Source organism: Lactuca saligna, chromosome 7 (assembly GCF_052625555.1).
Source record: "Lactuca saligna cultivar CGN05327 chromosome 7, ASM5262555v1, whole genome shotgun sequence".
Classification (NCBI taxonomy): domain Eukaryota; kingdom Viridiplantae; phylum Streptophyta; class Magnoliopsida; order Asterales; family Asteraceae; genus Lactuca; species Lactuca saligna.
In genome coordinates this window covers 127,842,011-127,854,259 of record NC_136423.1, presented here as the reverse complement: position 1 = coordinate 127,854,259, position 12,249 = coordinate 127,842,011, and the positions used below count along the sequence as shown (strand labels likewise).

General features: G+C 33.5%; 3 protein-coding genes across 3 annotated transcripts; 2 read left to right on the top strand and 1 right to left on the bottom strand.

The window, feature by feature from the left end:
- Positions 1-231: 231 nt before the first annotated feature.
- LOC145006472 (Acyl transferase/acyl hydrolase/lysophospholipase superfamily protein) lies at positions 232-2,353 on the top strand. Its single transcript, XM_078965556.1, has 7 exons — positions 232-874; positions 1,078-1,221; positions 1,306-1,378; positions 1,464-1,569; positions 1,676-1,772; positions 1,871-1,966; positions 2,076-2,353. Exons 1-7 carry the CDS (start codon positions 311-313, stop codon positions 2,217-2,219), a joined length of 1,224 nt encoding a protein of 407 aa, XP_078821682.1. The 5' UTR covers positions 232-310; the 3' UTR covers positions 2,220-2,353.
- An 841-nt stretch (positions 2,354-3,194) lies between these two features.
- LOC145005613 (E3 ubiquitin-protein ligase RZF1-like) lies at positions 3,195-4,464 on the top strand. The gene is made up of 2 exons (XM_078964725.1): positions 3,195-4,095; positions 4,190-4,464. Exons 1-2 carry the CDS (start codon positions 3,246-3,248, stop codon positions 4,267-4,269), a joined length of 930 nt encoding a protein of 309 aa, XP_078820851.1. The 5' UTR covers positions 3,195-3,245; the 3' UTR covers positions 4,270-4,464.
- A 3,254-nt stretch (positions 4,465-7,718) lies between these two features.
- Positions 7,719-11,891, bottom strand: LOC145004834 (uncharacterized). The gene is made up of 5 exons (XM_078963841.1): positions 11,425-11,891; positions 10,935-11,044; positions 10,456-10,827; positions 9,775-10,321; positions 7,719-8,260 (listed from the first exon to the last, which is right to left on the bottom strand). The coding sequence occupies exons 1-5, from the start codon at positions 11,660-11,662 to the stop codon at positions 8,178-8,180; spliced, it is 1,350 nt and encodes a 449-aa protein (XP_078819967.1). The 5' UTR covers positions 11,663-11,891; the 3' UTR covers positions 7,719-8,177.
- Positions 11,892-12,249: the final 358 nt, after the last annotated feature.

Sequence of the window (12,249 nt, the reverse complement as noted above, 5' to 3'; positions counted from 1 at the left end):
CACCGAACGGTTCACGAACAGTTCGTTTACGGTCCTAATCATATGTATACCAACACACATAAAAGACAAAATATATACACAAATGGACCTATATTTGTGATTAACCCTAAATTATATTTTAAATGAAATATTAATAAAAAAATTACAGCCAAACAAAATTTGTTATTGATTATGTCACCTTATAAATTTGGACACTTCCGTCTTAATTTAATATTTTAATCGAAAAAAAATGGGTATATACACCAAAACTTCCGTCCAAAAACTCATTTATAACTACCACCGCCGTCCTCCACCGCCCTATTCTTCTCCGATGACAACTTCACTTTCCAATTCCACCCTCTTCCACCGTCCTTCCATTAACCCTAATCCTAACTCCACCACCAGCACCCTCTTTCGACATCCTCCAACCATACAATTCTCCATAAAAGCCACCTCAAAAGACCCAAACAACATAACCACCCCCGACCCCAACCAACCACCATTGCCGCCATCACCGTCGGAGAAGAGGACCTTTGCAGTGGCAACGGGTGAGCTTTTCCTAGGGATAGCATCTCGAATTATTAAGAGCAGAAATGCGATGGAAAGGGGATTGGATTCGGAGGAGAAAGTTAGGATGTTTGGCGAGGAATTAGGGGGTAAGAAGGAGTCGTATTTTTGGAGTAGGTCGAGGAATCGGAAAGAGGTGAAGGAGGAGGAGATTGCGGCGGTGGTGGACGATGGAGACGTGGTGTGGGAGCAGAGGCTGAAGGATGTGGAAGCGGAAAGAGAGCGGAAGGCGGTGACTAGCCCTGGGTTTAGCTTCTCCGCCGCTGGACTTTTGTTTCCCTATCATCTTGGTGTTGCCAAGTTTCTAATCGAAAAGGGTTACATTAAGGTACATCATTCCATTCCCTTTCCTTTTCAGATCATGTGTAATCAGATTGCTTGGTATCAGTTAGGTTTCTTCTGAGTAAACCACGCTAACATTTGCTTCCCAAGACATAGTTTTCTACATGTCTGCAAGCATCAATTAGGGTTCATATCAATACGAACTTAATTCCTAAATCCTAAAAGATGTTTTGGTATATTTTGAATCAGGATACAACCCCATTAGCTGGTTCTTCAGCTGGTGCCATTGTATGTGCAGTTGTTGCATCAGGGGCAAGTATGGAAGAAGCCTTACAAGCTACAAAGATTTTGGCTCAAGATTGTCGAACTAGAGGCACTGCATTTCGTCTTGGTGTATATTTCTCAACTTATATATATTAAAATCCTTTTTGTTTGTATCATTTTGCTTCATTCTTACAAATGTTTTAATGGGGACAGGCTGTTCTTAGAGAAGTTCTTGAAGATTTTCTTCCAGTTGATGCTCATATAAGGTCTAACGGAAGGGTTAGAGGTGAGCATATCGTGTTTTCAATGATAAGGGCATTTACGTCTTTTTATACAGTTTCTAATAAATTATATTATGAATATGAATACAGTTGCTGTAACACAGATTCTATGGAGACCAAGAGGTTTACTTGTTGATCAGTTTGATTCCAGGGAGGATCTTATTAATGCAGTAATTACTTCTTCTTTCATTCCAGGGTATATTAATTTTCTTTTTCAATGAATAAACTAATTTGTTCTCATGTTTATGAATTATGACATCATAAATGTAATATAAAAAAATAAAAATAAATATCCTTTGTAGATACCTCGCACCAAGACCAGCAATTGTGTTCCGCAATAGACTCTGTGTAGATGGCGGTTTGACTTTATTTATGCCACCAACTTCCGCTGCTCAAACGGTAACTTTTAACTTTTAACTTTTATCTGTATTTGACTATTCGTTTACTTATATGAGTAAATGACCATTTTACCCTTGTAATATTCTTTTGTTTTACAGGTCCGTGTGTGTGCTTTTCCAGCCACTCGTTTGGGGCTGGAAAACATCGGAATCAGCCCCGATTGTAATCCCGAAAATAGAGCAACCCCAAGAGAGGTACAATACAACTTAACACAATTTTTTTTGTAATAACATTAATATTAAAACAGTATTGTTCCCATTATCTTGGAGGATTTACTATTAAACCTTAATTTCCTCAAACCAGCTATTCAGTTGGGCGTTGGAGCCAGCAGCCGATTTGATTCTTGATAACTTGTATGAGCTTGGATACATGGATGCATCCGTATGGGGGGCTTTAAACCCGGTTGATAATTTGGTTCAAGAAGACAATAATACGTTTGTTAGATGATGATAATAATAATTAGGTACAAAAGTAAGAGTATTAATTGTATGTTTAGATACATAGTAGGTATCCTACTTTTAGTGCTTTTTATGTATAAAAAGTTAGGGTTTGTATTTCTAGTAATTGTACTTGACACGTCAGCTCTACACCACCAACATACTTAGGAAAATGCAAAAACAACAAGAGTATTAATTGTATTAATAGGTATCCGACTTTTAGTGCTTTCTATATATAGAAAAATTAGGGTTTCGTATTTCTATTTTCTAGTCATTGTACTTCACACACCACTACATTACTTAGAAAAAAAAAAAAAAAAAAAAAATCTACCTTTTAATAGTTTTAATTCTAATATGGATTGGGCTTTTTTCGAGTATTGGGCCCTTATGCTAACCAACTAGTTGTCTAGTATCAAATGTCAGAGTTTTCAACTATGATGTTTTTATTTTTTCAAGTAAGTTGGATTTGTAGAGATTATTTGTCAAATACACTGGTCTAAATTGCTGAGTACTATATGATAAATGATATTATAAGTTTGTATTTAGAACGACAATTATATTTGTAATAATTTAAAAAGATTTATCGGTATGTGTATTATCGTTGATACGATATCCAAGAAACAGTACAATTTTTTTGATATTATATATAAATACAAGGAATATTTTGGCATTATCCTAACATGTTATATAATTTTAGTCTAGAAAATCAATTGTTTGCAAAATTATAAAATTATGCATAATATTGTTTGTTACATGAGAGATTAGAGTCGTTAAACGAAATACTTCAGTTTCCTTTCGGTTTCCAACCTCTCACACATGCTTAGCCTTTTTGAGAAGGTGACATGACATACATATTAGGCAAAAGAAAACCATCACAAGTCAAGAATCCTTAGACCTTTTGCAACTTACCAAAGTCATCCCTTATCTTTCCTATATTCTTTAAACACACCTTATATATACATTTCATCAACATTTTTCTCCTTTTCACACCTTTATCAACACACTACTTCTTATTTGCTATCTTCTCCTTCTAAACATGCCGTTTCCGCCTCGCCGTCGTGTAATCGCCAACGGGAACCAAAGGATGAGAACTTATCATTACTACTGGTGTCGACGCTGTCAAAGAACATTTAGAACCAACTCAAATAATATACCTGAAACTGTCTGCCCACGATGTTTAGGTATAATTCCTGATGAGCTTGATTTCCAACGGCCTAGGTTGGTATCCAACATCGCAGATATTGAACCATCTTTAGCCACACAATTTATAGAGAATTTGGCTCTTCTATTTGATCCACCCGAGCCACCACCACAATTTATCAGACAACAAGATCTTAATACTGAAATTGAACAAGGTCTAGATTCCAATTTTATTTTCCATGTGACTGGCTTGCAACCGAATGGCGGATCTCTAAGTCATCAAAATGCAACTTTTGAGGAACTGAATGATGTTTCCAATGAAGAAGAAGGCACAAGGTCACCACCAACTCCAATTTCAGTTATCGAAGCCTTGCCACTTGTCAGCCTAACTCAATCTCACTTGGCTAACGACTCAGATTGCCCAATTTGTAAAGACGAATTTGAGGTTGGAGTAGAAGTAAGGGAGTTACCTTGTAAACATTTTTATCATCCCGATTGTATCATACCATGGTTAAGTGTTCATAATACATGCCCCGTATGTCGATATGTGATACAAGGCCTCTCAAACAACTATGCGCAAACACATTATGATGAAGATGGTTTTGCAAGACAAGGTTCTCGAAACTCTATCAACATGAATCGGAGCTTAGAGCAATTTATCACTTTATGGCCATTCAGAGCTTTCTCAAACTCGACGTTTGGACATGCTAATTTTCATGACATGAATAATCCAACTTCTCTCTTAGGTTCGTATATATAAATCTTGAACATTGTTTTCATTTGAATTCCGTTTATTTATTTGTAGTTAACCACCTAATGATCATCCTATATATTTTGCAGATAGAATTGGCGACACACTTGGTTCGGTTTATGACTTCTTATTTAATTTGGTGTCACCTTTTAGAAATAATATATATTAAAACGTTCTAAACAAGATAAGATAAATTTCATAATGTATGTCATTTGAACAATTTAAAAATGACAATATTATTCAATGGAAATATTGAAATTCGGTTCTATCAAAGATATGTGTTGGATTGGATCCTTACGCTACTATTTATTTGGATTATTCTTGTGTGATGTTCATGTTAATATTCTCTAGATTGTTCCAATCCTAGTAAAATACGTCTCATGAAAATTATAATGATGTGTACTTCTTATAATGTTTAATATTCATTTGGTTATTAATGTATGTTACCATAACCTTCAATTCGTGAATTGAGTCGTTGCTACGTAAAAAGTTGGTGCGATTGCAAAAACATATAATCTATGGCAAAATAGAAGGCATGTTTTTGTTATTATAAAAGTTTATATAATCTTTTCTTATCTTTTCTCTAAAGTCGGACTTAAGAAAAATATTTTGAACTTCCCTTCCTTTTACTTCTCTTGCGCTCCTATACAAAATCGTTAAGAAAAAAAAAATCCATAATTCCATAACTCTAAAAAAACTCAAAAAGAACATAATGTTAACAATTTAGTCATTATGGTCAATTAATAATTTGATAATAGGTTAAACACCAAAATAAATAAATTTGGGTAAGAGATTTTAACTTATTTATGTAAAAAATTTAAATGATTACGCACAAAATTAGACAGGCATTTCAGAAGCAGGTTGGCAAGGAGAGAGAAACTTTTTTGTTTGTTCGTTTGTTTTTTTTAACTCATTTTTAAATGATTACGCACAAAATACACCAAATATGACACTCAAACACGTTCCTAAGGACAATTTGTTGGTGACACACTCCACTGATACTCGAGGATATGAAGAATTTTAATGGTGAATTCATATTTCTAGAAATAAATCATTTTATAATTAAAAATTATTAATTTTATACTAAGTTTCTTGATGACACTATTGATCCATACTCTAAATAAAGAAAATATTTAGACATTATCGATCAATTTACTTAAAACTGATTAGAAATAATAATAAAAAAAGAGAATAAAATGTGCAAACTTACCAAATGAAATTATAATTTGTTAAGACCGCCAATTTACAAACTATTGTGTTTTCTTCTCATATAAAGCATAGTCTGTTTTGTTATAAAAAAAATATATATTTTACATAGAAAAATAAATTCTAATTCTAAGGAAAAACAAATCCACTAATCCGGATGTATTCAAGGGAATTACGTACATACGGTGCTTATATATATTTGATAAAAGTATACTAACGACACTTTTTAATAAATAAAATATTTCATGATGACAATTTTGTAAGATATAACTAATTCCTTATAAGTTACAAATTTTGGTAAGATTAGATTACACTTTTCCTCCGTGTGGTTGATGAAAAGATCATGGTATGTGACTTGGATTGTGCTAAAAATAAAGAGCAAATTACACGAATGGTCCCTATTGTTTAGTGTAATTTGCACGTTTGATCCCTAACTTATTTTTTTAACTCGGAAAATCCCTATTGTTTGTTTTTGTTACGCGCTTGGTCCCTATCTTACTTAAAAAGACAATATTGCCCTTGATTTTTTAAATTTATATAAATAAACACAATCCTAACCTCACTCATTCACCTTACCTTACCTACCCTAACATTTTTTCCTATTTAAATAATAGTATTTTTAGCTAAGATAGGGACCAAACACGTAACAAAAATAAACAGTAGGGATCAAGCGCGTAACAAAAACAAACAACAGGGACCTTCCAAGTTAAAAAAATAAGTTAGAGACCAATCACGCAAATTACCCCAAACCATAGGGACCATTCGTCTAATTTACTCAAAAATAAACGTTGAGTGATAAAATGACTATTTGCTCTCGTCTGCATCCACGTATGCTTTAATGAATGTCCTAACATATTCGTCATATACCTAATTCGAATACCAATTTCAACCCCCCCCCCACACACACACACACACACAAAAAAAAAAAAAAAAAAAAAAAAAAAAAAAAAAAAAAAACAAAAAACCCTCCATGTAAAACATTTCTTTATATAATAAACTCGATTTCCTTAAAATTCAAAATCAAATAATCCTCAAACGAAATTGATAACCAAATCAAAGGAACCCAAAAAGAGTTGAACCATATATATATTTTATGGATTTTGAATCAACATGTCAAAATCTTGGTGTTATGTTGATGTTGAATGAAGTTCCAATTGTGTTTTGGTTTATGAATCATGGAGTTCTTATGTTCATAAAGAAACTCCATAAATCATAAGTTAGTCATTGTAATGCATGTCCTATAATTAGACCCAGTAAAAATCGATTCAACCCGCTAACCTACCCCGAATGCAATCCAAAATTAACACGTTGGGTTGAAACTTTAATCCATTTAAGTTAAGTGGGTTAACCCGTTTAATCCATTTAATAAAATAGTTTGAGTTGGGTTGGGTTGAAAACTTCAACGTAATTAATAGATGGGTTAAACCCAAATTCAACCCAAATAGACCCATTGCTAACTCTACCTATAGTTGTAATTAGGGCTGTAAACGAACCAAACGAACACGAATAAGGTCTTGTTTATGTTCGTTCGTTTAAGTTAGCCGAACAACAAACGAACACGAACGGATAAACGAACGGGATTTTCTTGTTCATGTTCGTTCGTTTAACAAATTACTTTGTTCATGTTCGTTCATTTATGTTCGTGAACATGCTAAACGAACATAAACGAACAAACATAAACGAACAAAGATAAAATAAACACAATTGAACATATATGAACATAAACGAACATATAATATAGCAATATAATGAAAATTAATTGAATATAGATGAATATAAATAAACTTAAACGAACGAACATAAACGAACGTAAACAAACATCATAAACAAACGTTCACGAACATAAATGAACGAACGAGACCATTGTTCATGTTCGTTCGTTTAAATAAACGAACGATAATTTTTGTTCATGTTCGTTCATTTATTAAATAAACGAACATAAACGAACTTCCCGCCGAACAGTTCACGAACGGTTCGCCGAACGTTCAATTCGTTTACAGCCCTAGTTGTAATACCTATTTGTTAACGCAATTGGATTTTCATTATTTTAGCATATCACCATGTTTTGACATGATTCTAAATCCATTCATATAGGTATTTAGGTTAAATGATTTAGAGTTTGTTAATTTGGTTATTGGGTTTGTATTTGAATTTTTTTTTTATTTTGTTTTTTTACGAAATAATTTTTTTTACAAAAGAAGTGTTCTAATGGTGGCAAGTTCATTAAAATGTTTTATACAATCGAGAAATAAAGGGCGAATCCATATTCCACCTTTACAAGTGAGATAAAAAGTTATAATTTATCTCACATCAAAATTATTCTGATCTTTTAAATCCAATCCATATCAAACACAACTTGAGATTATGTTTTTGTCAGGTCTCCTTACCACATACTAAAAATGCAATGTGAAATAATCAACCACAAACCATAATCAATTTCATATAAAAAGGATGCATCTCATTTTTCACTATGTTTCTTATAACAATAAAGTTGTGATCTTATTTTTCTTTTATCTTATAAAAACAACCAACATAAGTTACACCGTTTGTTGTGATTCAATAATACGACATGGAGACATTAAACTTCTCAATTAGCCGACATTTTCAAGAACAATTCCCTTCGGGAAACATTCCCATTTTCTATCTTTCACAACATGGAACACAAAGCGGCCTGCCACCATTTGACTTTGACCCGCAACTTTTTCTTGTTCATGTACAATATTTTTGTGTGTGTGTATCAAGGTGTGTTTGTGTGTGTATCATGTCAATGCATAAAAAGTTTGTACTATACTTTGTAAAAAGGGTAAACTCCACCCCTGGATCTCTCAATCAACCGGTCCCACAGCCAACATGGAACAGATAGATCAGACATTATAATGTGTGGAGGAGTGTCACGAGTGTAAAGAAGAAGAGTAAACACCATGTTATGTGATTGAAAGAACCATTTGATAAAGCTGCAAAAACGGAGGAAAGAATATTAGATAGTCGACTCTTTGTCAAATACCTAAAATACCCTTTGGTGAAGAAACAACATTGAGGGAATCTTGTGGAAACAAATTAATAGCGAGTGATTATAAGTGAACTCGAAGGTAACAATTAGTGCAACATACTTTCATCATTATATCGAACAATTATATTTTATGTTTATTATAATAATAATTAGATGGCTAAATAAATAAATAATTTTGTGGCTAAACAACAAATTAACAAAGGGTTATATCCAAAATCCTCCACAAAATTATGTTAATGTTCTATGTGGATCCTATAATTAAGGAAAAATACCATGATGGAAACTCATAAAACCATTTTGACCATTGACTTTTTATGAAGTCCTCATTGTACCTAAAGAATATATAAACTTCCAAGTTTCCTTAATGTATTATATGATCCCATGTGACTCCTTGACCTACCAATTAGCCCTCGTTGACTTTATGAGCTTATATTTACTAAATTGACCCTTGATTATGATTTTGCTAAAAGTCAAGGGAGTTATATGGTGACCTTCCACAATGTTGAGGATATCCAATTGGATCTTTCAATTCTCCGAGTGAAATACTACCATTTTGCCCCTCAAAAGGTCAAACCTCCTTTTTCCCATTATTAGTGTTGTGTGGATAATAATTTTTCTTTAATATTAGAGAAAATGAAAGCACACTTGAAGAAATGGAAGGAAAATATAAATAAATGAGGACAAATTTGTTATATATTTCGGCTTAATGGGGTATAAAGCTTTTCAAAAGCTTATTACAATTTTGTGCATTTAAAAGAACACTTATTTTCCCAAAAATGCTTATTTTGTTTTTATCTTTTTGACTCTTTACCCTATCCTCTCAACAACATTTTCATTTACCCCCCTTGGTCATATTTAGTTTTAAATATCTATAATTTTTTGGTTAATTAAATCTATTTTATTCAGAGTAAATTACACGAATGGTCCCTATGGTTTGGGGTAATTTGCACGCTTGGTCCCTAACTTATTTTTCAACTCGCAAAGTCCCTACTATTTGTTTTTGTTACGCACTTGGTCCTTACTGATTGTTTTTGTTACGCACTTGATCCTTACTGTTTGTTTTTGTTACACATTTGGTCCCTATCTTACCTAAAAAGACTATTATTTAAATACGGAAAAATGATGGGGTAGGTAAGGTAAGGTAAGGTGAGGGGTAGGGTTTGAGGTGTGTTTATTTAAATAAATTAAAAAATCAAGGGAAAAATAGTTTTTTTAGGTAAGACAAGGACCAAGCGTGTAACAAAAACAAACAGTAGAGACCTTCTGAGTTAAAAAAATAAGTTAGAGACCAAAAACGCAAATTACCCTAAACCATAGGGACCATTCGTGTAATTTACTCTTTTATAAAATATGCAAATTAAAAAAGAATATTTTTATAGCAATGTTTATAGCAACTAACTTCAAAAAATCATAAATTACTTAAAATAATAACATAACAAATATTAAAAGGCAACTTACAAGACACGGTTGGTGCGACTGAAACTGGTGGGCCCGCTTCATCCCCTTTCTGTTGACCATGTGTTGACCCAAATGACACAACCGGTAAAGGAGAAAGACCCGGGGGCATTTCTGACTTTTCACTCATGGGTGGTGAAGCAATTGGACCAGGACCATACATAGGCGAGATCTTGGGCCCACCACAAGATCGGTGCACCGAAGGTGCAGGGGAATTTGGCACCGGAGCATGGTTTTGAGGGCTCGGTGACATGGTGGGTCCCGCGTAATCGTTTAGGTCAGGAGATGGGGCAGGGGTAGGGGTAGGGGTAGGGGCAGGGGCATTTAGGGTATGAGAAAGATAAGAAGATAAACTAATTTCTTTTACTTTACCAAAAACAGAGTGATCTAGGCCAAGGTTTGTTGCGGGGGGCGATTTTGTAATTGTTTGTGCCAATTGTTTTAATCTTAGGGGCACAAGGTTGCCTAGATCAGATACTATTGATGCTTGGACTGTAACTGGAGAGTCTCTTGTTGATCCAGCTTTATTCGTTACTTGCATATATACACTCTGTTAACAGAAGGGTAAAATGGTCATTTACTCACATTCAAACGGAAAAATGATTATTTACTCACAAAAACATAAGTAAAAAGGAAACAACACCATATCTTAGTGTATGTCAATATTAGTAAAAAAAAGATTACCTCATAAGGTTTTAGGTGCAACCCTAATTTTAGTTGTTCCTTGAGTTCACCAAAGTTTTCTTCAATTTCACGAACAGAATTAGGGAGGGTAAAATTGAAAAGGGCTTGTCGCAGCATCCAAATGGTTGGAGATTGTTTAGGGATAATCGTGATTCCACCAGGAAACTTCACAAGATCAAATGAAGATGGATCTCCAAAAATGGAAGTCGTCAATGTCAAATTGAGACGTCGATTGAACAGATCGAGTAACAATGGTCTCAAAACACTTAAAGAAACAAGATTTATTGGAGAATTTATGGGATCGGGGACAAATCCAAACACCACATGGGTCCAATTAGATGCGCTTGCTTTGTGCATCGATAAAATCGCAACCTGTAAATCATGACAAAACAAATTGGTGGTTGTAATAATAATGTAAATGAAAAATGATGCATTTTTGGGTGGAAGTTAAATGATGAATAAAGATTTTATTAGCAAACCTTTGTGTAAGGAACGCCTATTTCTGCGTTTATATCGTACTCTAGTCTCTCGATTTGAGGAAGAAGATATGAAATAGGCTTTTGTAATCTGAAATATGCTTGTACAGTGGCTGCAATCATAAGATACATGAAGATTTTGCTCAAAATTAGGAGGAAGCAGATCCAATCTCAGATCATTGCTAGGAGAATACTATTAAGCAAAGTTGATGTATGAAAATCAACATCTAACAATCGTATATAAAAAGATACTGTTCATAATTCAAATTAGTGCATTTGCTCAATTTTGCAAGAATAACGTTAATTTCAAATCTACAATCTAAAAATTAACATTTAAGCCAAACAGCAAGACAATTCCCAGATCGTTGCAGATCATATGATCAATCAGCAACAAAAAACAAACCCTAATCACGTTAAAGGAGATTCAAAATAAAAAACAAAACAAAAACCCAAATCATACTGTTTAAATCTAACACGATCACAAAAGAATTACCACTGTGCTTGATTGAAGCTTTTGCATCAAACCCAGATTGTCTATGGTGTAAATGGAAGATTGAAAAAACCGCAGTGAGGAGAACAGAAACACTGAGAAGCAAAACAAACACGCATTTGAAACTACAAAACCGAGCGATTCTCGAGAAACACATCGGACATCGAACAAACGAAAAAACCCCATCATGATTCTGCTCCTGTTGGTTGTGAATTGGCAATTGGGGTTCGGATTTCCCCATTTGCAACGCATCTGTGCACTCACTACCTCTTTGCCCCCCCTTGTTGCAACTCAATTATCAACCTTTTTTCCTCTGAAATATGGAGACTTGATTGGATTTGAAGCTGTGTGAGATGATGAGAGTCTAACCACAGCTATTGATGGGTACACATTCTCTTTCTCTCTTTCTTTCTCTCTCTCTGTATGTAGGTTTGGCACAACTGTAACTAGCACGGAGGAGGAAGCATCTGATTTGTACCACTACAACTATTTTTGCATTTTTTATATTATTTTTTATTTTCAAATTCCCTTCCATGTGGGAATGACAATTGGTGAATTACAAAATACACCCTTTGTTATTGTTTATAATTGAATTCTTCACCTTCAACTTTTTATTGGTGGTTACATTTGGAATTTATTTAGCATTTTTTTTATTTTGTTTGGTTTAAAAATATATATATTGAGAAAATACGATTGTTATTCAAGCATCTATTATAGTTTTTATTTGGTGTAAATTATTATTCAAAACTTACCAAAAAATCATTTCTAACAATATATACATATTTTCATAAATAATATAATATATACCTTAATATTTTGGTTATAGAC

Coding starts and splice junctions, on each gene's coding strand:
- LOC145004834 (XM_078963841.1), bottom strand. CDS start 11,662: ATGGGGAAATCCGAACCCCAATTGCCAATTCACAACCAACAGGAGCAG. Junction 11,045..11,424: donor AGCTTCAATCAAGCACAGTG/GTAATTCTTTTG, acceptor TTATGATTGCAG/CCACTGTACAAGCATATTTC. Junction 10,828..10,934: donor TAGGCGTTCCTTACACAAAG/GTTTGCTAATAA, acceptor CATGATTTACAG/GTTGCGATTTTATCGATGCA.
- LOC145005613 (XM_078964725.1), top strand. CDS start 3,246: ATGCCGTTTCCGCCTCGCCGTCGTGTAATCGCCAACGGGAACCAAAGG. Junction 4,096..4,189: donor TAATCCAACTTCTCTCTTAG/GTTCGTATATAT, acceptor TATATTTTGCAG/ATAGAATTGGCGACACACTT.
- LOC145006472 (XM_078965556.1), top strand. CDS start 311: ATGACAACTTCACTTTCCAATTCCACCCTCTTCCACCGTCCTTCCATT. Junction 1,222..1,305: donor GCACTGCATTTCGTCTTGGT/GTATATTTCTCA, acceptor TAATGGGGACAG/GCTGTTCTTAGAGAAGTTCT. Junction 1,379..1,463: donor GTCTAACGGAAGGGTTAGAG/GTGAGCATATCG, acceptor ATATGAATACAG/TTGCTGTAACACAGATTCTA.